The sequence below is a fragment of the Zalophus californianus genome, chromosome 8 (assembly GCF_009762305.2).
Source record: "Zalophus californianus isolate mZalCal1 chromosome 8, mZalCal1.pri.v2, whole genome shotgun sequence".
Classification (NCBI taxonomy): domain Eukaryota; kingdom Metazoa; phylum Chordata; class Mammalia; order Carnivora; family Otariidae; genus Zalophus; species Zalophus californianus.
The window spans coordinates 126,673,188-126,698,116 of record NC_045602.1 but is presented as its reverse complement, the minus strand read 5'-3'; the positions used below and the strand labels follow the sequence as shown (position 1 = coordinate 126,698,116).

General features: G+C 48.9%; 1 protein-coding gene across 18 annotated transcripts in view; it reads left to right on the top strand.

Annotated features, from left to right (window-relative positions):
- Window positions 1–24,929, top strand: part of ZMYND8 (zinc finger MYND-type containing 8) — a 139,127-nt gene that overhangs the window by 108,948 nt on the left and 5,250 nt on the right. For 12 of the 18 annotated variants that reach the window (XM_027621964.1, XM_027621954.1, XM_027621955.1 and 9 more), the window contains 8 exons: window positions 885–1,394; window positions 6,171–6,569; window positions 8,524–8,714; window positions 11,982–12,062; window positions 14,441–14,519; window positions 16,483–16,722; window positions 19,403–19,563; window positions 20,551–20,617. In XM_027621964.1, the coding sequence (XP_027477765.1) occupies window positions 885–1,394; window positions 6,171–6,569; window positions 8,524–8,714; window positions 11,982–12,062; window positions 14,441–14,519; window positions 16,483–16,722; window positions 19,403–19,563; window positions 20,551–20,617 (1,728 nt within the window). The remainder of the gene's footprint in view (window positions 1–884; window positions 1,395–6,170; window positions 6,570–8,523; window positions 8,715–11,981; window positions 12,063–14,440; window positions 14,520–16,482; window positions 16,723–19,402; window positions 19,564–20,550; window positions 20,618–24,929) is intronic. The other 6 variants (XM_027621963.1, XM_027621971.1, XM_027621969.1 and 3 more) reach the window with 2 other exon arrangements.

The window sequence follows — 24,929 nt, the reverse complement described above, 5'->3', positions numbered from 1 at the left end:
GCATCAGCTCAGGGAGCAGGAGGGAAGGCTGGGCGCCCAGGTCAGCTGGAGAGATGGTGTGTCCCTGAGGGAAGCAGCCAGTGGCTTCATGGCTCTAGCCAGCCACTGCCTTGCAGGCCTGTAACCCAGAGTGGCCACATCCTCTGCTCTTTCCACACAAGCCTGCTGTCTTGATTTCTGTGTGAAATTTCCTGACTTGTGAATTGGGGAATATGGTCGTTCTAAGTGAAAAACAAACAAACAACAAAATACCTGCTGGGCCAAGCTCTTGCTTCCTACATAACGTGTGTGCTGGCCAGATGTGGTTTGTGGGCTGTGAGCTGGCAATCTTTGCTTTAAGGCTTTGGCTTGTTTCTTGGAGGCCCAGACACAAAGGGACAAGGACTTGAATGCTTTGGGAGTTCGTGGGAACAGCGCTGGTGGCCCGTCAGCAGCCCAGTGTTCTGGCCTTCCCTCTGTCTTGGTTTTCTTTATGTCCTAGGATAAGTGATTTCTCTGGGCCTCTATTTTCTGATCTGTAAAATGGATCCGTTTTAACCGCTCATCTCTGTTGTTCCCTTCAATCCCTCCCACTCTCTGCATCCCAATTAGTTAGCAGTGATGCAAAGATGTAGCTCCGATACATTTAGAATTTACGTGGTCTGGTCCCTTGTCATCTTTGAAGGTCAGTAACTGAAACCCTCTGCAAACCCAAGTTCCATTTGTCAGCTGCAGCTAGCTCACTGGTAACCCCACCAGGCCAGTGTGATGGGATTTGAAATGTTTTTTTTTTTTTTTTTTTTTTTTTTTTAATTCCAGCATTTGGCGTGGAAAATGTTTGCATTTTAGGTCCTGCTCTTTATTTTGTGACTACGCCACATGCTGGGTTTTCTCTTTGAATTTAGGCATAAATGAAATCTCAGAAGATGTTTACACGGCCGTAGAGCACAGCGATTCGGAAGATTCTGAGAAGTCTGATAGTAGCGATAGTGAGTATATCAGTGACGATGAGCAGAAGTCCAAGAATGAGCCAGAAGACGCCGAAGACAAAGAGGGTGGTCGGATGGACAAAGAGCCGTCGGCTGTCAAAAAAAAGCCCAAACTGGCCAACCCTGTGGAGACTAAGGAGGAGCTGAAAAGCACATCACCAGCCAGCGAGAAAGCTGATCCGGGCTCGGTCAAGGAAAAGTCAAGCCCCCAGCCTGAGAAGGACTTTTCAGAAAAAGCGAAAGCCTCCCCTCATCCCACAAAGGATAAACTGAAGGGGAAAGATGAGACCGATTCCCCAACAGTACACTTGGGCCTGGACTCCGATTCAGAAAGTGAACTTGTCATAGATTTAGGAGAAGACCATTCTGGGCGGGAGGGTCGTAAAAATAAGAAGGAACCCAAAGAAACATCTCCCAAGCAGGATGGTAAGTGATCGCACCAGTTTCCGGTTTCTTGATTTGGTTTAGAGTGCCACCTTGCATTTGTATTTCCAGAAGTTACGTGACCCTTTGACGTCACAAAGGGAGGCACCAGAGCAGAGCTTTGATTGGCTCAGGGTCACCTAGCTAAGTCACTGATCAGGCCCAGGACTGACTTCCCCCGGGGCCTGCCCCCCTTTGATCTGCTTAGTACCCAACGTGGTTGATTCTGGTCCCAGAAAAGTAAAAAACGGTAGGTGTTTCTAGCACCAAGCAGAAAAAGTAAAAAACGGTAGGTGTTTCTAGCACCAAGGTCATTTTTAGCCGAAGCACCTGCTTTCCCAAGAGGCTCACTCATTTTCCTAAAGTGTTTGTCAACGTTTAGACATGTGACAAGGTTGATATTGTCAAAAAAGTTCAGTTCAAAGATCTTGAGGAGTTCAGCTCCCTTTCTTCCCTTCATGCTGCCCAGGCACCTCCCCAGTGCATTTTCTTACTGGAATTAGGAGGCCACTTGGGGAGGTGGTACCAGGATGCCGAGTGCTTCTTGGGGCTGTAGAAATGGGGAAGGCGTTGGATGGTGGGCACTTGAATTGGTGTTCCTCCACATATGTTTCACTGACACACTATTAACGTTTTGTGCAGAGTAATACTTTATATCCTGTGCACTGGAGAATGTTTAATAGCATCCTGGGCCTCTACCCACCGGATGCCAGGAGCATCTGCCCAGTTGTGGCTGTGAGAGCTGTCTTGACATTGCCATTGGTTCCCTGGGAGGCAAGATCTCCTCCAGAAGGAAAGTGTGCATGATGGGAAAGGTGTCCTTCCCATGGACAAAGCAGTCAGCACATTTTCCGTTGGTTTTGGCACGTGGGTAAGAAGGGATTCCAACATGCCCAAGAAAGATATAATTGAAGAGTCAATTGAGGGCCCAGGAAAAACACTGCCTAAGGACAAACTGGATGTTATAGCCAGAAAACTTTATGTACTCTGTGAGTACCCGAAGGGATAGTCAAGCTTGATTTTTTGACCATGCCCAACTGTTGACAGGAGCGGACTTTTCAACCAAACTCTTGAGTAAGATGTGATTCTGAGTCTGGCTGCTTAGAGCAAGTCGGGGATGGGCCTTGAGAATCTTCTTTGTCCTTGCCCACCTGGGGTGCTATGGAACCTCAATTGTTAGGGAGCGAGAATTCTTGTAGTTCTTCAGAAGAGGATGGAATGTCTCTGGTGCAGTGCAGGGAGAAAGAGAAGCAGTTGAGTGGGGCAGGGAGGATAGAATAGCACACCATTCCCGGGTCACCTTAGATTTACGGATGGCCTCTGAAAAATCGGATGATGGGTTGTGGATTGGGATTTGAGGCAGATGTGGCAGAAAACAATAGGGGAGTAGCATTTATTCCATGAGGTTTATGGGAATATTTGGGTACAGCGATGGTAGTGCTCCTATGAATGATACAGTTACATTGTTCCTTATTTTCTGGAACATATCTTTGGAGGGATTGGTTTTATGCCTCTTCCCCTTCCAGAAAGAATCTGTAACAGATTGACAAGAATATCTGACCATGAAACAAAATGTAAATAAAGTCTGTAAAAGATGAAAGTAGAATAGTAAGCGGTCTGGGAAAGTTTATGCACAGAAATATGTTCTAGCCTTCAGAGTTAGCATAGTTGGGCTTTCATTTTGGCTGTGAGCTTCCTAGTAGTCAAAGCAACAAAGGAATTACAATCCCTTAAAGGATCTCCTATTTTTCAAAAAAAAAAAAAAATCCTAGTTGAGACACAGCTCTTCCTTGCACTGATGTCTGAAGGAAATATGTTTGGGAGACCCCCAAGTGTGTGGTGTGTGTAATTAAGCTGAAGATGATTTTTTTTTTTTAAGATTTTATTTATCCATTTGACAGAGAAAGACACAGCAAGAGAGGGAACACAAGCAGGGGGAGTGGGAGAGGGAGAAGCAGGCCTCCCACGGAGCAGGGAGCCTGATGCGGGGCTAGATCCCAGGACCTTGGGATCATGACCTGAGCCGAAGGCAGACGCCTAACGACTGAGCCACCCAGGCGCCCCAAGCTGAAAATGATCCTAAAACATAATTTGGATAGGGCATTGTCCCAGGGATTGGGACAAACACCTGCCAGTCTTAAATCTAGAGCCCCCTGATGGTTGAGTCTTGAAGTATCAGCTTTTTATCAGACTCTGCAGTAGAGCATTTTTTTCAACGTTGTGTTTTCACTTACAAGTTTATTAAGTGAAGGACATTTTGCAGTGTGCCATGGTGACCTTCAGTTCACCTTCAGCTGGGAATGCAGCTTATGTGTAGAATTTGGAGCCTTAGGTAGCAGAACTGCTTTCTAGCTGGTGATCTCAGAATCGAGGCAAAGAGAGAACTTCCATAGAGACCTTGCTGTGCTTACCTTACAACATCAGTAATTTCCATCCTTCTCTTAGAAAGCCCGCCCTTTAGGTACTAGACAGTGACCAGACTCTACAATCAGTAGGTTAATAAGTAGGGGCGGCTTCTGGAATGGTGGCCCTTAAGAGAATCCCCCTTTTCTGGGCTACACAGGTGATTTGATTATACATTCCAAATTTCTAGGACAAACGGAATTTCCTATGGCCTCTTTTTTTCCCTTCTATAAACCGCTAGAATCTTCGAGAAATCAAAATATTTTAGTGTCTAAGTAGTAACCCCAAAGGGTGCCTCGGGCCTAGAATCTTTTTGGATTGCACACTCCAGGTTTTTATTTGGAACAGAGAGCCAGCCATGGCCACTGTAGAGCAGCAACCCATCGGCGAAGCCAGCTGTTTGTTTCTGCAAATCAGTAGAAAGAGGAGGACCTACTGTCTGAGGAGAGGGGCTAGGCTTGGTCCTCAACAGTAACGGGATATTTTTTGGTCACCTGGGAGGAAAGGGAGGCAGGTAAAGTGCTTCTGCAGGTTAGAAACCCCAGCGGGGGACCACCTGGTAAACCGCTCCTAGAAAACCTGGGTTCAGAGCCCCCTCCCCACCTGCAAGGTGCAGGGGCTGTATCCAGTGTCTGGTGCGTCATATCATCCTGGGGAAAGAGCAGGGCTTCTCACTGCATGGAGAGCTCCCCTTCCAGCTCCACCTGCGCCCTTGCCTGTGAACTTGGGGGGGACCCAGAGGGGCAGGAGGGCAGAGGAGAGCTATAGGCAGATGTGATGACCAACGAGAAAATTCCCCCGCACTGGAGTCAGGAAAGTCAGCTTTCCCCCCCCCCGCCCCCCCCCCCATTCTCCTTGACTTCCTAAAACCCAGTGTACTGAAAATCCTCCCTAGCCTAATCAAGGTCAGGTCTTTTCTAGGTTACATAAATCTAAAAGAACAAACATCATCCTCCTTCAAAGTTACTTATGTCAAAGTACACTGTCTCCCACGTAGGTGCTGACTTGTACCCGTGTTTTGGGTGTGATCCACGGGCATCCTCTGGGGGGGGCGGCAGACCCACCCCACCGGTGGCTGGGACCTCTGCAGTGATACCTGACACCCCCTGCCCCCCCCTTTACAGACGAGCGCAATGGGGCCACCCCTTCTGGGCTGCTCAGTGCTTCTGGCTCTAACCCGCCTTCCCGCCACTCCTCGCTGCCTGCTCTCACTGACCGAAATGCTGCCTGTTCCTAAACACGTCTTGGCTGATGCTCTCACTCCCCCAGACTCTCAGGTCTGCCTGTTGAAGTCCTACCCCTCCGCCACACCCGCCCCCTCCCAGAAGACCGACTGTGGGAGGCGGCCTTTTCCAAATCTGTCATTCACAGTTCACTAGTTTGGCCATTCCCAAGTCCTGCTTGTGTAATTCTTGACTTTATGTTTTTATTTAAAGCAATTTACGCTTTACAGAAGAATTAAGCTCATTTTAGATGTAGATTTGACCACCGCACAAGAGGTAAACCGTATTGCGTGGTAAATGGTGGGAGCGGGAATACAGTCAGAGTAAAAGCAAGGCGTGTGCTAACCATGGTGAGCACTCAGTAATACGTAAGCATCGTCGAATCACGATATTGTACACCTGCAACAAATAGAACACTGTGTGTTCACTGTATTGGAATTAAAATAAAAAAAAATAATAAAACAACAATAGCAACAACCATAGCAACAAACGCAAGTCTCCTGACTTAGAGAGCAATACCATTGTGTTGGGAAGGTTCTGGCCATGGGGTCGAATTCCCTTTAGTGTTAGGTGTCAAGGCCATTAGCAGCACACTGGGACTTTGTCCCGGAGGGAGTCAGAGGTCAAGGGAGACTTTCTTTCTGGGTGACTTCATGGTGTTCAGTGCTCTGGCCTTTGGGAAGTCACCTGATTCTTGGGAGTACATGCTTTATAGGTTCCCTAGTCAAAGGGATTGTCTTCATCTCTGGATCGACTTTGGCTGGGTCTTTCACAAAGTGCTTACCTGGCTCTAACTATAAAACAAACCACGTGCAGTCATTTTGTTCATCCACTTGATGGTGGGCAGCTTGAGGGCAGGGGCTGGGTCTAGTTCACCCCATTTCCCCCAGAGGCCCTGATAGGAGTCTCAGATGTGGGCAAGTGCTCACAAGAAAAGGCCGACACTCTGAGGAAGATGTGCAGAGGCATGGCACCCTCTGTGCCTAGGGTGAGATGTGCTCCTCCATTGGGGGATCCTTGCCCTACTGAGTTCGGCATTTGTGGCTGGCCTTGCTCCCTTTGACCCAGAATGTACTGGCGTAGACAGACGCTGCGGGCCAGCCTGAGTCCAATCTCCACTTTTTGTTTGTTTGTTTTCATGCATCGGCTTTAGTTGTAGGTAAAGCTCCACCATCCACCACAGCGGGCAACCAGTCCCCACCTGAAACTCCGCTCCTCACCCGCTCCTCCTCCCAAACTCCCACGGCTGGTGTCACGGCCACCACCAGCACCACGTCCACCGTCGCGGCCCCGGCCACCGCCGCCGCCACCGCCACTGCCGCTGCTGCCGCCACCACCACGGGAAGCCCGGTGAAAAAGCAGAGGCCGCTTTTACCGAAGGAGACTGCCCCGGCCGTGCAGCGGGTCGTGTGGAACTCGTCAAGTAAGTTTCAAACGTCTTCCCAAAAGTGGCACATGCAGAAGATACAGCGCCAGCAGCAGAACCAGCAGCAGAACCAGCAGCCTCAGTCTTCCCAGGGGACGAGATATCAGACCAGACAGGCTGTGAAAGGTACCATGCCCCCTTCTGTTCAACGTGGCGCCCACTCCCTTCTTGCCACATCGACAGGAGAGACAGAATTGTTTTCTTTCTTTTTCTTTTTTTTTTTTCAGTTCCTTTTTGTTTTGTGGCCGTCCTATCTTGAAGGCCTCGCGCATCCCATGTGGCATTATTTTTAAAGATTGTTTTGCGACTTGTTTTTTCACTTTCATTTTTTTCCCCCCTCCGTTGTTAGAAACGATACATGCATAGAGGCTTCTTCGAAAGGGGTAAAATATTTGCCCCGCAATCTGTTGTCTTGACCGAACTTCCATTTCATTCTTCACCCTTTCTCAGTGGCCACTGTTAACCGTGAAACCTTTTTTATGCATGTATGCATATATATTTACGTATATATGACTCTCCATACAAATACTTTTTTTTTCTTTTTCCTTTTTTTACAACATAAAAATGGTACCATACTTGCTTTTTTATTTTTCTTCTTCCTTTTTTTTTTTTTTTTTTTTTACACCCATCAGCATGTTTTGGAGGTTCATCCATGTTAGTACATGATAGCTCTATCTATGTTATTCTTTTGGACTGCTGCATAGTATTCCATAGTTGATTTAAATCAAGTATTCCCCTGCTGATGAGCATTTAGATTGCTCCCAGTTTTTTTCTGTTGTAAGCAGTGCTGCAGTGAATACCTTTGTATAAGTTTTCTTGTGCCCACCCGTGAACCTCTTGGCATTATTTCGGGAAGAAGACAGTGTGAGGAGTTGGTAGCAAAGCGTACCTTAATCACTAGGGATTAGCCACCTCCAGAAGAACAGTCAGCATCAAGCACCAGTGGCTGAAGTGGCTCGATCTGGTGCTGCTCAGATGAGTACCCGTCGGTCCATCTGTTGTGAGCGCTGGTGCTGATCTTGTCCCGCAGGGAAGCCCACCATCTAGATCCTTGGAGGGTAGGGGTCTTTGGTTGAAACTCTCACATACTGAGTGTGCCCTAGTGAGTAGAGCTGTAAAGAGCTGCAGCTGTGGGTTGAAAGTTAGCCAGGTCTTGAACAGCCCCAAAGAGCCCCTGGAAGACTGGGGGAAGGAGGACCGACAGATTGGTCAGGCTCGGTGGGAGTGCAGCTGCGGTGCTCTTGGAATCTAAAGAGCTAGTGGGGCAGGAGTGAACCTAGGATATTTGAGATTGGGATGACGAGTTCCAGTTTTTTCTGTGGCTGTACCCCGTAAGAATTATGAGCTTCCCCAGGGGAACGTAGGTGCTGTCAAGAAGAGACCCGTTGATGGTATGGTTCTCAGTTTCCAGACTGTCTTAGGTCAAAGACAAACAAAGCTGGATACTAGTGAAAGTGGTAAGGACTGGTTTTAATCAGTATATGTTATTATGATAGGGAGAAAAAAGTCCAGCATGAACTGACGTCAGTCCCAATTTCTACAGAGTTGACTGGGTGTTTTAAAGTGGGGGGGTAGGGAAGGGGCTGAGTGGGCACTCCAGTAGAGTCAGGGACATGAAATTTTACAAAAAATGGGAAGTGGGGGGTTGGTTCATGTGAAACCCACGTGGGGTTGCTAGCTGATGCTTCTCGAAGTTAGGCTCCTATCCTCCCATAGAGACTGGGAGACAGGGGCCAAAGGGTATTGGCTGGAACAAATAGTAAATTCATTTGGCAGCCTTGTTTTCTCAGGTAGGCACTTTTGGGGGGGGGGGTCTGGGGTCATCCTAGGGGTGCGGCCTTGAGCTGTCAGAAACCAGGTTAGTGTTTACACTAGGCTTTACAGGCCAAGCTTGAGGCGTCATCCCAGAAAAGGCTGAGAGGGTCCTGGCCAGAGTCTGGTCAAGGGGAGAATGTCTATCACTTGAACGTAGACACGCTCAAAGGGTGTATGTCAGGGACTTCACTCCCTCTGCACAGCTTTGTGCTGGGTCGGGCCTTTCCCATGACAGTGGGGTAACCAGGACGCTTTGCTTTCCCAGCTGTGCAGCAGAAGGAGATCACGCAGAGCCCATCCACCTCTACCATCACCCTGGTGACCAGCACTCAGTCGTCGCCCTTGGTCACCAGCTCAGGGTCCACGAGCACCCTTGCATCCTCAGTCAGCGCAGACCTGCCCATCGCCACCGCTTCTGCTGACGTCGCTGCAGACATTGCCAAGTACACTAGCAAAGTGAGTGCCAGTAGCATCCGAGGGTGGGGGTGGGGGCTCAGAGGACCCACTTCCTGATGGGAGCCAGAAGGGTCTTGACCTTGCAGGCTTTCCAGGGTGCTTCAGAGGGGAGACCCTGTTTTTCTTGAGGCTCTCCAAGCCCACATTCTTCCATTTGGGTCTAAGGTTGGATCCAAGCAGAGAAATCTAGAATGCACTGCATCTTATTCTGAGGGCTTTGATGCTAAAGTCAGTATACAGCAGAAAAGTGACATGGCGTCAGAATTACCCTTCAGAATTCAGGGCACTCATCGAGATGGTTTCCTTAAGCGCTGGAACAGGTTACTGTTCCGTCAGTTAATAACTAACAGACCAAGGGGTTGGTTTGCATCTAGAAGCCACGTGGAAGGAACAAAGGGACGGAATCGTAAGCATGAGATGTGTAAGGTACGACGCTCACATGTAAGTCTTTCCAGGAACCAAGATGGGCTAGGGAGTAGTGGCCTCCCTCCCGACGCGCCCACCCTCGGGGGGCATGGTGGCCGGAATCCCCTTGGTGGGTTCATTTGTGGGTGTTCTCTCCTGCAGCCTCTTTCTCTGAATTTGCCAGGTGTTTCTGTGCTCATTGTTGAATTCAGGTGGATACATCCTGCAGCTCTTCTCACCGTCCCGTGAGAGTGCTCTGGCGTTTTTGTGCGTGTCCATGCAACATGCTGCTTCATAGCAGAATAACCACAGGCTGTCAGCTCCGCGAGAGCAGTATCTTGTCTGTTTGGCTTACCTCCAGGGCCTAGAAATGTGCCCAGCACACAGTAGGTGTCGACACAGAGCTGTCGAGTGAATGCATTTGGGTGCCTGACGCCTCTTCACCAGGCTTGTTACTCTCAGTGGCTATTAATAGTAGTTAATGAGTAATAACCTTGGAAGAGTATTTAGTATATGACTAAGCAAGCAGTAGTAATAATTTACTCTTCACAAATGAGTACATTACTAATTAGTGATGAGTAAATTATTCAGGTTTATAGAAAGAATGGGTGACAGTGTTTGGGAATAGTTGGATCTCGAATTCTTGAAGTCTTTTAATAAAGAGTTGCATTATTATGTTGGACAGATGTTCAGTGTCCATGAACTCATTGTTCTTGCACTTGGCTTTTTTAAGCAACCCTACCTAACATCCCCCTGCTTCCCCAGTGTCCCCCTCACCCCAGCTAAAATCAGAACTGGTCTCGGGGATGACTTTGTCTCTCATTTACTATGTCTGTCCTCCTTTTGAATAAAACGCATGGATTGTTAGAGAGGCACTGAGTGTCAGAACAGCCAGGATTCAAGGTGTAGTCATTTATGGCCATTCGCAAGATTTTAGTCTCACCTGTCCACCAGTGAGTTATTGATGTACTATTTTTATTTAAGTTAAATTTAACTTTATTTAAATTGACTTCGTTGAAGAACTAAAATAAAATTGAGCTTAACATTGTCAGATCACCTTCCTTGTCACGACTTGAAGCCCAAGTCTTTGTTCCTTTGGTTAAAAAGAGAGATTGTCATATAAGTGTTTGGTACATACTGGCACTGAACTGAGACTTTCTTCCTAATGGGATGTGCAGAGTTACAGGAGAATGGAAAAGGGGGGTCATGTTTTCATTACTGATTGACGAAGGTGTCTGGTATTGTCTAAATAGTCTCTTGTTCTGCTTGTAGTCCAGCCTTATACCACCTTCCATTGATTTGGTGCAAGCCGCCTATTTACAGATGGGGAAACTGATGCCCGCTGAGTGAGCTCCATTGCATTTAGTTTTATTCCATTTTCTGAGCTCTTGCATTAGTTTTATTCCATTACCTTTGGCTGCCCCTTTTGCTCTTACAGCAAAATTGAGGGATGAACTTCTTCATAGATATTGTCTTTACAGTTAAGAAAATGAACACAGTGAAATATTTTTGGAGCTGATGAACTTTCCTGTCTCCAAGGTGACCCGGAGTCGAAGACCCAGATTTGTGTGTTTTGGCAGAAGGGTGCTCTTTAGTAATGTTGCGTCCTTTGCTATATTTGGAAGAAAGAGTGAAAGTCCGTCCACAAATCACAAATCCATGATTTCTTTAAAATGGAATGTAGCCATTGCATTAGTAATGTATTGAATTTCATCCGCTTTCTAAAGTTTTCTTGTAAAGCCATTTAGTTTTAATACTTTAAATTGACATGGTTGGTGCAGTGGGGCAGGAAAGCCTATGTAGAGCGACTGCATGAAACACAAAGTGTTTTTCCTGGCAGCGTCCATGTGTGGCCCCCGAAACAAATTAGGAGTGGAAATCTCCAGACATCGTATTCATTTTCTTCCCATTTTGGGGTGAATTTGGGGGTTACTATTTTTGGGGGTTGGCAGTTTCATAGTTAAACCTCGTGTGAATTTTTTTTCTGTAGAGATAAGATAAACAGGTATTTCTGAACACCTGCCCTGGACCACAGTCTTCACACGGCTTTCTCACGCAGCCTTTGAGCACACCCTACCTGGGGTACTGCAGTTATCCTTGTTTTCTGTATGGAGGAACCACGGCTCAGAGAGAGGGTGATGATGGGAGCAAATCTCGGGCGTCAGAGACAGGGGTGGTCTGTGTCTTGCCTTCTCGCAGGATTGGAGCAAACTGCAAAACACAGTGGAGACTTGGCAGTGACCAGGCCATGCTTAGAGGCCTCGTTTGGTCTCCTGTCCCCTCCTCTTTCTCCTGTGATACGGGCGTGGGATCAGCCAGCAAGTGGGAGGCAGGAGAGAAATCATCCTGCAGACGCTATTCAGTCAGTAGATAACTAGGTGCTTGCTGCGGGGACCTGAGCTGATGCCACAAACTTGCTGATGCCGTCAGGGCTCAGATTCTTAAAGCAAAGGAAGAGGGGAAGCAAACTGGAGAGGCAGTGAATGAATGCCCTGACCCTCCAGATGAGCCTGTGGCTACAGAAACTAGCTTTATTTGTAGGTGATTCATTACTCCCCTGGTTTATACCAGTTCCTCAACCTCAGCACCGGTGACATATTGGCCTGGAGAAGTCTTTGTTGTGGTGGCTGTTCTGTGCGCTGTAGGGAATTTAGCTCATCCTTGGCCTTCACCCAGTAGATGCCATCTTCCCCCTGCTCCCCTGCTGCTTCCGCCACGACAGCCACAAATGCCAAATGTCCTGTGAGGGGCAGAATAGCCCCCTGTTGAGAACCCCTGCTTTATGTTAGATTTTAGATGTCTGTCCTCTTGAAAAGCCTCAGGGAGGTGATCACCCAAATTGTTTCTGTTTTTATCTTTCAGATGATGGATGCAATAAAAGGAACGATGACAGAGATCTATAATGATCTTTCTAAAAACACTACGGGAAGCACAATAGCCGAGGTCAGAGATGACACATAATTCCTTACTTGCTGAGAATGTTTTATGGCTGCTGTAAAATGGTGCCAGGAAGCAGATTGCTCTGGAAGTCCCTCCAGGGTGCTCTGCCGATTGTGGTTGTTGGGGAGGGTACTTCTTCATTTAGCCAGAAGGCTGGCTCTATGGGGACACACCCTGCTTTGTGTGATCAGAGGACAGCCCACACTGGAGCCTGAGTTCACCCCCTGGTCTGTTCCTTTGGCCCCATGTGTAATTGTCTCTTGGCTCTCTGTAAAATGTGGACTTTTTTATCCAAGTGATTATTGTTGTCTAAGAATTCGTGTCCTGAGAGCCTCCACAATCATGTGGTTGCCTAGGGAATGGAGTGGTTAAGACATTAAATTGTCCACTTATAAGTGACCATTTATAAAAATAGACCTCCTTGAACTTCCTTCCTTAGGCTAATTCACTATGTGCCAGATGCAGAGGGGTTACCAGGTGAAATGATGAGTGGCAGGGTTTCTTGAGGTCATTCAAAGTGGCGTTGGAGACCGGGAAATTCCACACAAGCTATTGACCTATGAGGGCCTGGCAGGGTTAGGATGCCCCTCAGAAGAAGAGAAAATCTCTGGGAAGGTGTCCTAATAGGCTTTTGATGGAGAACGATGTGAATATAAAGCTTTGAGAGAGGTCCTGAGAGGAATCAGTGAGTCCCCTGAGATTTTTTGCTCATGTGACCCTCTTTATGATTGAGCCAAGGATGTCACAAACAAGAAGGGATGATGTTGACTTAGAAAAACACCCCTCTCCCCAAATACTTCATTGTTTTTTTGTTTGATTTAAGAATTGGCCTGTGGTTGGAAAAACAGATCCATAATGTCTCACTTGAAACCTTGGGGTCCAGATGTGTGCCAGAAATTTTCAGAATTTAAAGAGGCAATATGCACCCCTGCCCCCAACATTTCTGCTGTGAAATATGCTTGTCCACACCTTGTGGGATAAATCAGGTTTCTCAACCTCAGCACTGCTGACTTTTGTGCCAGATAATTCCCTGTTATGGGGGCTGCCCTGTCCATCATAGGCTGTTCAGCAGCACCTTGGCTTCTGCCTCCTGTCGGCAGTAGCACCCTTCAGTTGTGACATCCTGGATGTCTTCAGACATTGCAGTGTCCTGGAGGGAGCTGGGAGGGCAACGTTGCCATTGTAGAGAAGCACTGTGGTTCTCAAACTCTGTAAATAGCCCCATAGCAGTTCAGGTCAAGTTATTTTTTTCCCTCCAAATGACTTTCCTGCAACACTTAACCCCTTCCTCCAATAATACCCTTTGGTTTCCAGAGACTTTAGGCTTTGGAATTTCAGGTGAATGACTGTGGATCCCACCTAAAATGTTAGATAAGAGATTAAGTATCTTTATTTGTTTTAGTTTCTTTCTTTCTTTCTTTCTTTTTTTTTAAAGGTTTCATTTGTTGATTTGACAGAGAGAGCGAACACAAGCAAAGGGAACAGCAGAGGGAGAGGGAGAAGCAGGGAGCCCGACGTGGGGCTCAATCCTAGGACTCTGGGATCATGACCTGAGCCGAAGGCAGATACTTAACCAACTGAGCTACCCAGGCGCCCCTAGTTTCATTTTTTTAGACCAAAGTTCTAATCAAACCTTTTATGTTTTAATTTATTACGAAAATCTGGTCCTTGTTTTTACTTAATTCATTCATTCATGTTTAAAGTAAACTCTCTGCCCAGTGTGGGACAACCCCAAAATCAAGAGTCGCCATGCTCTAGCAACTGAGCCAGCCAGACCCCTCCCCCCCGCCCCCTGCTTGTTTTTACTTGAAGTGGCTTTTCCTGGAGCCAGTATTTCTTGGAAAAGATGGACTGCTTGTATCGTTGGCCCTTGAAAAATGGGTTTGAACTGTGCTCATCTATTATATGTGGATTTTTTCCAGTGCAGTACTGTAAAATGCATCTTCTCTTTCTTGTGATTTTCTTAACATTGTCTTAAGCTTACCTAATTGTACGGATACAGTATCTAATACACAGAATGTATGTGTTCATCAACTGCTTATGTTTTTGGTAAGGCTTCCTGGTCAAGAGTAGGCTATTAAGTTTTTGGAGAGTCAAAAGTTACATGTAGATTTTTGACTGCATGAGGGTGCTGGCGCCCCTAACCACTCTCCCGCCGCACGTTGTTCAAGGGTCAACTGTATTTGTTTTTGGAAACAGAATTCCTCTTGAATTTGGGTTAACACACTGGTGCCCACCTCTCTGGACTGCAGCAGCTAGGCTGCCTACGCCTCGATCCACCATGTGGCATTGACTCTTACAGCTGGAGGTCAAGTTCTGAGCCCTGCTGGTGAATGCCACCCAGACATGCCTTCTAAGAGTCCCACTCCCCCTCGTTACAGATTCGCAGGCTGAGGATCGAGATAGACAAGCTGCAGTGGCTGCACCAGCAGGAGCTCTCTGAAATGAAACACAACCTGGGTGAGGCCCGGCGGATTGGTCCGCACTGAGGATGGTTTTGGGGTGTGAGCTTCTATGCAGCTCTGGACGCAGGTCCAGGGTTTGAATTGAGTCTGCAGTAGGCTGGGGATGTCCCAGTGCTGGGGAGACCACAGAATCCTGGAGAGTCGAATCAGGTGTAAGAGCAGGTGTGAGGGGGTATTCTCTTTTCTCTTCAAGATCCCAACATGTGTAGCTAAATAGCAACAACAGCAGTAACTCCGTGTACTGAACTCTGGACTTTGGGCCAGGAACTGTTTTAAGTACTTTTCCATGAATTAACTTTGAATTTAATTCCCCTGGAAACCCTTCTGAGAAAGGGCTCTGCTATCCCCATTTTCAGGTGAAGCAAGTGAGGCATGGACACATTGAGGAAGTTTGTTGGAGTCTGACAGCTGGGATTCAGGCTCCAGCACTGTGGCTCTAGATGTTTCCTCCTACCTGTTGAATATTGGGCATTTTAACAAAGTCTCGAACACCTCCTTTGTGCCCCACACTGTGGAGGAAGCTTCTTTGTTGCTCCCTGGTTCAGACTGAGTGCTGTTTTGGCCTGCCATTGTGTCCATGTTGTTAAAGGCTTTCCCCGCAAAGGTAGAGCATTTTCCTTCAGACCATCATGTAGTGTCAGCCCCAGAATCCAAATGCTGGCTCGGGTCCCCAGTGTTAGGGAGGCAGGCCCAGGTGTGCCCGCCTGCTCGCAGGTGATGCGTGTTGAAATCATGCATTGCAAATGCAAATCCTTAGGAAGCCGACAGGGGAAGTTAGCCCTCTGTCCCTTAGCGTGTTGCCATGGAGGGAGTTTAGTTGGATGTTGTGCCTTCTTGTTTCTCTAATAAAGTCAAGGAATCTATTTTTATGCAGAATCTCTCTGTTTTTAAATAATTGGCTGCACGTTTGAAAAAAAATACACGAGGGCTGGCCAGAACTTGCCGTGGTCTGCAGGCTCTTCGTTAAAGGCAGCAGTGAGGGACGGAGAGGCTGTGTCTGGCGCAAGTGCAAGGGGTTAATTTCCTTTTTGGTGCCTTTTAAAAATTTTAATTAATTTTGAGAGAGCGAGAGATCGCACGTGTGTGAGAGAGCCAGGGTGGGGAGGAGCAGAGGGAGAGCGAACCCTAAGCAGACTCCACGCCCAGCATGGATCCTTGATGCAGGGCTCATGACCTGAGCCGAAATCAAGAGTCGGAGGCTTCACCGATTGAGCCACTCGTGGTTTTGCGGGGGGGGGGGGAGTGTATGTGTGTGTGTTTTGATTTCAGGGAGAGAATTCTGACGATCAAAGGATCCTTTATTTTTCTGTTGGCGTGCAGGTCACCCCTAGGTGAACTGTGCATGGACTTCTTGTCTCAAGTGACAGGAGGAAGTATCAGCAGACTGAGCGGTTTGATGGTTGATCAACCATAATGATCCATCACGAGATCCTGTGTGGTAGATTTCACCCACTGCCACTGAACACACTAAATAGAAAGCGTGTCCGAGTTCCAGGGCCAGCTCTGTCCTTATTAGCTGTGTGCCTCAGTTTCCTTATCCGTGAAAGGGATAATTACGGTGGGCTTGTCTCACAGAGTTAGTGTGAAGATGAAGCAAGTTGATACAAGGTGGTCAGGACAGCACCTGCACGTATATGCTGGGTGCTTTTGAGTGTTTGGTTGCAAACACACTGATGATAAAATTCAAAGTGAGCTTAGTGGAAATTGCTTTGAAGATTTCTCTGAGGACTTCCCGCAGAATCACGGCGGGTCTCTGGTTATCTGCAGATATTGGGGCATAGGCAGGCTAGCTTACTCGCCTGGGGCTCACACAGCCGAGGCACCTCTGAGCCAGGATCCGCACCCGTGTCTGTTGGAACCCATATCCTGGACTCCCTTTCTGACCTGGTGTGAAAGGCTCCCTGCCCTGGGCCGGGGGACTGGTGATGAAGCTGGTGTCCTCCTTCCTCCCCTGTCAGAGCTGACTATGGCGGAGATGCGGCAGAGCCTGGAGCAGGAGCGGGACCGGCTCATTGCTGAGGTGAAGAAGCAGTTGGAGCTGGAGAAGCAGCAGGCGGTGGACGAGACCAAGAAGAAGCAGTGGTGTGCCAACTGCAAGAAGGAGGCCATTTTCTACTGCTGTTGGAACACCAGCTATTGTGACTACCCCTGCCAGCAGGCTCACTGGCCCGAGCACATGAAGTCCTGTACCCAGTCAGGTATGGCCACGCGGGGTGCAGCCCGGCCCAGGCCCCGGTGGGGTGGACGTTCGGCTCCCCCCTGGCCCACAGGCCCCCAGGGCAGACTGGTGTGGCCAGGTTGGCCTGTCCCTTGCCAGTCTCGTGCAGACACTGAGCCAACACGTGAGGCACAGCTGTTTGAACTTTTGGCCTCCTCTCTGTTACTGGGCTGAGTGTAGTTTCATGTGAGGCGTAGTGGTTCTCAGCGGGGTGATTTTTGGTCCCCACCCCAAGACACTGGCAGTGACTGCAGGCAGTTGTGGTCGTCCTAATCGAGGCGGTCGCTACTGACATTCAGAGGGGAGAGGCCAGGGCTGTCGCCAAGCATCCTGTAATGCACAGGACGGCCCCCCTCGATGAAGAATGATCTGGCCCAACATGGCCAATTGCACTAAAGTTGAGAAATCCTGTTTTTAAAGTAATACTGGTCTCCTAACTTTAAGTAACATGGATTCCCAGTTCTCATGTGAAGGAAGAAATGTTGGTTTGGAGCTATCTTTGTCCTCTCTAACACAGAACAAGCAGCCCTCAGGCTAGGAGCCTCCAGCAGGACACACTGTCCAGCTAGAATTCATTAGTAATATTTTCAATGTTAGGTTTTACAGTTAGCATTTCTTTCTTTTATTTTTTTAAGATTTTATTTATTTATTCGTGAGAGACAGAGAGTGAGGGAGAAAGAGGGAGGGAGGCAGAGGGAGAAGCAGGCTCCCCAAGGGGCAGGGAGCCCGATGCGGGACTCGATCCCAGGACCCTGGGATCATGACCTGAGCTGAAGGCAGACGCATAACCATCTGAGCCACCCAGGCGCCCAGTTAGCTTTTATTTCTGACAGATACTAGCTTTATATGCTTAGCCTCCTTTTTTTTTTTGGGAGCGAGGGTGAGCAGGGGAAGGGGCAGAGGGAGAGAGAATCTTTTTTTTTTTTTTTTTAAGATTTTATTTATTTGACAGAGAGACAGACAGCAAGAGAGGGAACACAACAGAGGGAGTGGAAGAGGGAGAAGCAGGCTTCCCTCGGAGCAGGGAGCCCGATGCGGGGCTCGATCCCAGGACTCCGGGGTCATGACCTGAGCCGAAGGCAGACGCTTAACAACTGAGCCACCCAGACGCCCCGGGAGAGAGAGAATCTCAAGCAGGTTCCGCTCAGCGCAAAGCCCAGTTCGGGGCTCGATCTCATGGCCCTGAGATCATGACCTGAGTTGAAATCAAGAGTTGGACACTTGGGGTGCCTGGGTGGCTCAATCAGTTAATTGTCTGCCTTCAGCTCAGGTCATGATCCCAGGGTCCTGGGATCGAGTCCCGCATCGGGCTCCCTGCTCAGCGGGAAGCCTGCTTCTCCCTCTCCCACTCTCCCTGCTTGTGTTCCCTCTCTCACTATGTATCTTCTGTCAAATAAATCTTTAAAAAAAAATAATTCATTTAATTAAAAATGCTATAGTTAATAAGGTAGTGTGTCTGGGGGCGCCTGGGTGGCTCAGTTGTGAAGCGTCTGCATTCGGCTCAGGTCATGATCCCGGAGTCCTGGGATCGAGCCCCGCATCGGGCTCCCTGCTCCGCGGGAGGCCTGCTTCTCCCTCTCCCACTCCCCCTGCTTGTGTTCCCTCTCTCGCTGTGTCTCTCTCTGTCAAATAAATAAATAAGATCTTAAAAAAAGAAAAAAAAGTAAGGTAGTGTGTCTGTTAGACTGGCGAACTTTTTGAAGGTGACATGTGAGTGACCAGGATCGAGAAGCACTCCCAAGGCCAGAGGTTGGCAAACGTTTCCTATGAAAGGTCCACAGAGTAAATATTTCTGGATTTGTGGGCCATGTGGTTTGTTGCAACTGCTCTATTGTGATTTGGAGAGAACGCAGTCCTAGACAATATGTAAGTGGTGGGCGTGGCTGTGTTCCAATAAAACTTTATTGACAAAAATAGGAGGTGCTAGTATGCCAACTCCTACTCTAGGCAGATCTTCTGTTATTTCGTTATTTTAAAAAAGGCAATATTGAACCATCCATTGCTGGGTCCTTTTACCTTTAGGGAGATGTCTTCTTAATGGCTACTTTAAATTTCTTCCTGCAGGGGAGTTAAATTCTCCTCTTAAGTTCTGGAATGTGTCTGACGACCCTTTTGTTGTCACTGTTACAAGAGGGCCAAAATGTCCTTCCGTGTTCCTTTCTTTGTGGCATTATAATGTCCATCTTTCAGAACTTCCTCTCAGACGCTCCAAGCTTCTACCTTCTCTAGAAACTCTCTGCCGTAGACACCATGTTTTTCACGTGAATTTCCCTGCCTTGCTTTGGAAGGAAGCAAGTGCACGGGGCTAAAATAGGACTAAAATGAGAAATTATGGAATGAGTAATTCTAAATCAGTGGTGACAGGCTGGCTCTGCTGATGGGCTTCATCTGCTCTCCCACCATGCTTTCGTCTCCACAGTGACTTCATAAAACTTGAATTAATGAACTGTTAAAAATTAACCTATTTTCACACTACGTCTGGAATTTCGGCTTCTAGAAAACTGGAAAAGCCCTTGGGCGGGACTGTGCAGCAGCTGCCTCTGTTACAGATGGTGGGTGGGTCAGCGTTGTTCTGGGCTTGGTGCAGAGAGGGGCTTCCTGCCGTTCTGGAAGCCGTGGCGCTCGGCTCATACGTGGCTTCTCTCTCCCTTTCCCCCCAGCTACGGCTCCTCAGCAGGAAGCAGATGCCGAGGTGAGCGCAGAAACGCTAAACAAGTCATCACAGGGGGGCTCTTCCAGCACACAGGCAGCCCCTCCAGAAACAGCCAGCACCTCGAAAGACAAGGAGACGTCGGCAGAGAAAAGCAAGGACAGCGGGTCGGTGAGTAGCCGCTCGCCTTTGGCCAGTGATGCCAACACTTCGGGCCACACGGAGTCTCAGCACCCGTCCCCATGCCTGCCACCTCTGCAAGTCCCATGTGGGTAGGAGGTTTTGTCTGCAAGGTGGTCAAGGCAGCCTGCTGCTGGGGGTGATAGTCTTAGCTGCTTTTCACCAGTGGGCACGTGGGCCGGGCCGGAGGGACGTGGAGCCCGAGTGGACGTTTGTGTGACTTGGCAGCTGCTCTCCGGGGACTCTCAAAGTCTACAACACTGTGGTCCAGTAGAACCTTCTGTGATGACGATAACGTTCTGTGTCTGCTCTGCCCAGCATGGCATCCACTAGCTTCATGTGGCTGCTGAGCGCTCACACCCTGGCTGGTGAGAGCAAAGACTCGCACTCTCAATTTCAATTTTAATTAATTTAAATATAAATAGTCACATCAAGCTAGTAGCTGCCGTATTGGAAAGCGAAGGTGGCACCTCCTAGTTCCCAGTGTGTGGTGTATGTCACATGGATTGTATGCAGAAGTTATTTTCGGTGGCACATTGATAATGTTTTACATTTGTAGTCATAATGTATTTATTTCAATGTGTATTAAGACGAGAGTAAGTCCTTATGCCATCCATCCAAACCCTTTGATTTCATTGATAATATTGCCTGGTAAGTGGTTAATGTGAAATAAACGTGAGCTGGATAATCCTTTTGAAGGAATATACCTCCTCTTTGGATGTGGGCAAAACTCTGGAGGGTAGGTATGTCAGTGGAGGAAGTTGAGGAAACAGTGAATGTTCTAGAAGCTAAGGCTGTAGAGTTGAGTAAGGGGCCACCCTGTTACTGGGTTCCAGCCTGTTCATTCTGGGAGACGGAGCACAGGTGTAGGGCCACCCCCGCTGACCTGGCCTCCACCCCCATGGATCCCTAGGCTTCCCTGGGGGGCTACATTGGCCCCCGTGCCTTGTGTCCATCTCTCTCTTTTTGTATTTTTAGACCCTCGACCTTTCTGGCTCCAGGGAGACGCCCTCCTCCATTCTCTTAGGCTCCAACCAAGGCTCTGGTATGTTGCCCCCTGGTGGGTGAACGGTGCTCTCACGACTCCTCCCGGGCAGAGGGGAAGCCATTTTCTCAGGGAGAACTTTTAAGGGTTTATGGCAGTGGTTTTCCATCCACTGTGGATCCTTAGGGATCTTTGGGGGTGCCCTGGGCAGGTCACTGGGGGGTGAGGGAGTGGCCGGGCAAGGCAGCTTTCAGGCACCTCTCCAAACTGATCAGTTTTTCCCTGGGTTTGTTTTGTTTATTGGGGTTCCGCATAAAAGTTCATTCGAAAGGAGGGTTCTGTTGCTGACCTGGGGTGGGGTAGAAGGTGTGCATGTTAGGTCGGGCAGTTCTTCTGCCCTCAGGGAAATGACCACAGTGAGTGAAACCATCTGGAACTCTTTTCCTGAGGTCCCAACGCCCACATGAGAGGGCACGTGAGCCTTTAGAGAAAAGAAAATTTTGAGTTGGGTGATCTTTCTGTAGAAATCTTTCTTCTTGGGGAATGACCTGGTAGGCTGTTTTGGGGTATTTTCTGGGGCTAAGTTTTTAGGTTTTCTCTTCTGTGGGGTTTGAGCTGTCCTCCATTCTAGCCCGAAGGGTCATTTTCCTATCCCCTCCTAAACCAGTTTTGGGTGATTCCAGAGGGTTCACAGAAGGTGCCCCCATCGAGGACAATTTGCATAATTCAGGGTCCCTTAGCTCCAGGATCTTTCTGTCTGCTGGATGATTCTCTTTAGCTGATAACTAAACATGTTACTTCCCTTCTATATATTCAGTGCACTGAGGAGGAAGTGCTGTTGTTAGCATCTGTAGCTGGGGAGGATTTCCCGGAGGGGCTGGGGTGTGGGATTCAGATTGAGGGAGGCGCTAAAAGGGAGTGGCACAAGCCGACTTTAGGGAGAAGGTGAACTTGGGATTAAATCTGATTGAACTGCCTGTTGAAAAAGTCGTACCCTGCCCCCTTCCCTCCAGTCCTCTGACTGAATCCCCGAGAACAGTTCAGTTTAGTGCTAAGATGCCTTTTGCACCTCTTTGATATTTTCTAGTTTCTCCTTTTAACAAAGACAGAGCAGACTTGGCATCTATCTAGACGTTCATACTGCAGTTTGGTTTCGTTATGTTTATTTGTAGAGTTGCCCTGTCTGTGGCACGTGTTACTGATTTTCTGTTAATGATGTAGATAGTGATATAAAGTTTGTTTTTTAATTTTAAAATGAGCTTAAAATAAAAACATGGAATCAGCAGTATGTTGCGAGGACTGTGGCTGTTTCCGAATTGTGAAGGTGATGGGAGAGAGGCCAGGGCGGGGAAGCATCGCTTCTGACGGGGTGGCGGGGGGCGGGGGAGGCTTGCCCCCCCTTGTTGGGGTTTTGGAGCAGGGGAGAGGGCTCAGAGCGGCACTGGGGACATTGACTGCTGTACCGAATCTGCTGGCATGAGGAGGACTGTGTGCAGGAACATGGTTGGGGGATGATCACATTCCATGTCTGAGGTATTACCCAGCCCAGGGGCTGGCCGACTTTCCGTAAAGGGTCAACGGAGTGAGTGCCTTAGACTTTGCAGGCCCTCTGGTCTGCGTCACAGCTGTTGAGCTCTGCTGTTGTAGGATGAAAGCAGACATGCATCCTATGTACGGTACCTGAGTTTACACACAAGTGGCTGTGGTCCAAGGAAAATCTGTATTTTCTAATCTTTTTCCATTGGGTTGGATTCGGCCCGTGGGCCATCGTTGGCGGACCCCTGACCTGGAGCACACGGGTGTCCCAAGTGGGTGGAAAGGAAGTTTCACATTGGAGAGAGGAGGCCAGAAGCCCCAGCAGGTGCTGGTGACTTGGTACTGGGTGGGTGGCAGCAGAGAATAGAGAATAATCCCTGAGGAGTCTGGTGACAGGACGGGGCAGGAGGAGGGCGGGAGGGTAGGATCCTGAGCTCTACTTGAGATTCTAGGAGGATGCGTGGCACTAGGCCATTTGTAGATGGTGGGAGGTGCATCAGAATTCGTCGAGTGTCTCTGGGGCCAGGTCCTGGCTAGGGCTGGGGATTTAGGGGTGAACTAGGCAGATGACTCCAGGGGAAGTCAGAAGAGTGCTTAATTGATGCTTACGGAAGAGCGTGAAGCAGTTGGAAACCTTAGCGCGCTTATTCCCGGCTTCTGTGAGAGAAGTTACTATTTCCATTATGCAGATGAGGATGTTGAGGCCGTGCGAAGTCAAGTCACATGCACGAGTAACTCCGTGAGTGATGATCAGAGCCAGGACTTCAGTCCAGATTTCTCGGACTCCGGACATGGTCTCACCCACGGTGCTGGGCGTACTTAGGTTGACCCGTATGACATTGTAAGTCAAAAATGGTTGAATGTCGGCAGTTTTGGATGGCTCAACTAATAAGGCGCTGATGTCTGGGGAACGTCGGGGCTGTGGATGTGGCCCCCACCCTCCGCCGCCGCTTCCAGACCTACTTTTTTTCTTTCTTCACTTCCTTCCTTCCTTCCTCCTTCCCCAGCTTCATTTCCATGGCTCATTCCAGCAGCACCCTTGCTCATGTAACCCAGCCTCCCTTGGCTTCTGGTTTTCTCAGTATGTCCATTTGGCAGAACCCTACCTTGGTCAGACCCCAGCCATCCCTCCTGTACTCGCCTGTACCCAAGCGTCAGAGGTCGGCCGGAGAAGGTTGCGCAGGAGGACACGCTCATCCCACCATGCACGCACACATCTTGACCACTAACCTGAGAAGCAGACGTTTTCATCGGCCTGCTCGTCTGACCAGATCCGTTGCATAGCAGCCTCTGTACCCACTCGCCACAAGGGCAGCTTCCCAAGTTCTCTGCTGTGTTGCAGACCTCCCGGCTTGCCCTGCGCCGTCGCTGGCAGCCCGTGGCCTTGCCTGTTCCTTCAGAGGAACACAGCCAGGCGCTGCCCCCCTCCCCTCCCCCTTCCAGCCCCCCGGCCTTCAGACCTCCCCATAGCTGCTCTGGCCTTTCCCTCCCTGTCCTCTTGTAGACAGATGTCTTATTTTCAGTTGCTTCCTTCCCATGGCAGTTAGCTAGCTAGCTGTCTGTCTATTTTTAGTTTATTTTATTTTTTAAAGATTTTATTTATTTATTTGACAGAGAGAGACAAGAGTGAAAGAGGGAACACAAGCAGGGGGAGCGGGAGAGGGAGAAGCAGGCTTCCCACTGAGCAGGGAGCCCGATGGGGGGCTCAATCTCAGGACCCTGGGATCATGACCCAAGCTGAAGGCAGACGCTTAACGACTGAGCCACCCAGGGGCCCGTCTATTTATTTTTAAAGATTTATTTATTAGAGAGAGAGCACACGAGTAGGGGGAAGGGCAAAGGGAGATGGAGAGAGAGAGAATCCCCAAGCCGACTCCCTGTTGAGCATGGAGCAGGGCTCGGAGCTCGATTTCATGACCCTATGATCATAACCTGAACTGAAACCGAGTCAGACGCCTGACCACCTGAGCCACCCAGGCGCCCCCTTTCCATGGCATTTTTTTTTTTTTTTTTAAGATTTTATCTATTTATTTGACAGAGAGCGAGAGCAGGAACACAAGCAGGGGGAGTGGGAGAGGGAGAAGCAGGCTTCCCGCCGAGCAGGGAGCCTGATGTGGGGCTTGATCCCAGGACCCTGGGATCATGACCTGAGCTGAAGGCAGACGCTTAACGACTGAGCCACCCAGGCGCCCCTCCATGGCGTTTAAATATCCTCCTGTACTTCCAGGTTCCTTCCTTGACACCTTGCATCTCCCCCTAGAGCAGTGCTGTCCCCTAGAACATTCTGTACTGCCTGCGCTATCCCCTATGGTAGCTGCTCGCACACCTGGCCGCTGAGGAGCAGAAGTTACCATTTTCTTTTACTTTATTTAAGTAGCATCGTGTAGCTAGTGGCTACCGTGTTGAACAGCACAACCCACAACCTGTCTCCTCCCCAGCCCAGGTAGATGTCTGTCTAAGAGTTGTTCCATCCTGTCTCTCTTGCTTTCTTACTCCTGTGCTCTTGCCGTGTGGTCTCTGTCTCCGCGCGGTCACCATTGAGCTCTGAGCCATGAAGAACTGTGGACGTCTTGATTCTAAATGGCGTTTTGAGACCTTGTCTCACAAAGATGGGATTGGTCAGAGTCCCAGGATCTCCCCAGCAGAAGGGACCGTCTCGGCAGGTCTTGGCTAAAGAAAGAGGTGCACCCGGGGCTGAACTCAGGAGGTGTCCACATCTAGGACCTGGGACGAGGCTGGACGGGAGGCATATTAGCAAAGGGGGGGCGGAGCACCCCGGAGCTCACTGTCAGAGATTGGAGGAAGAAAAGTATTTTCAGGCAGTGTTCCCATGACA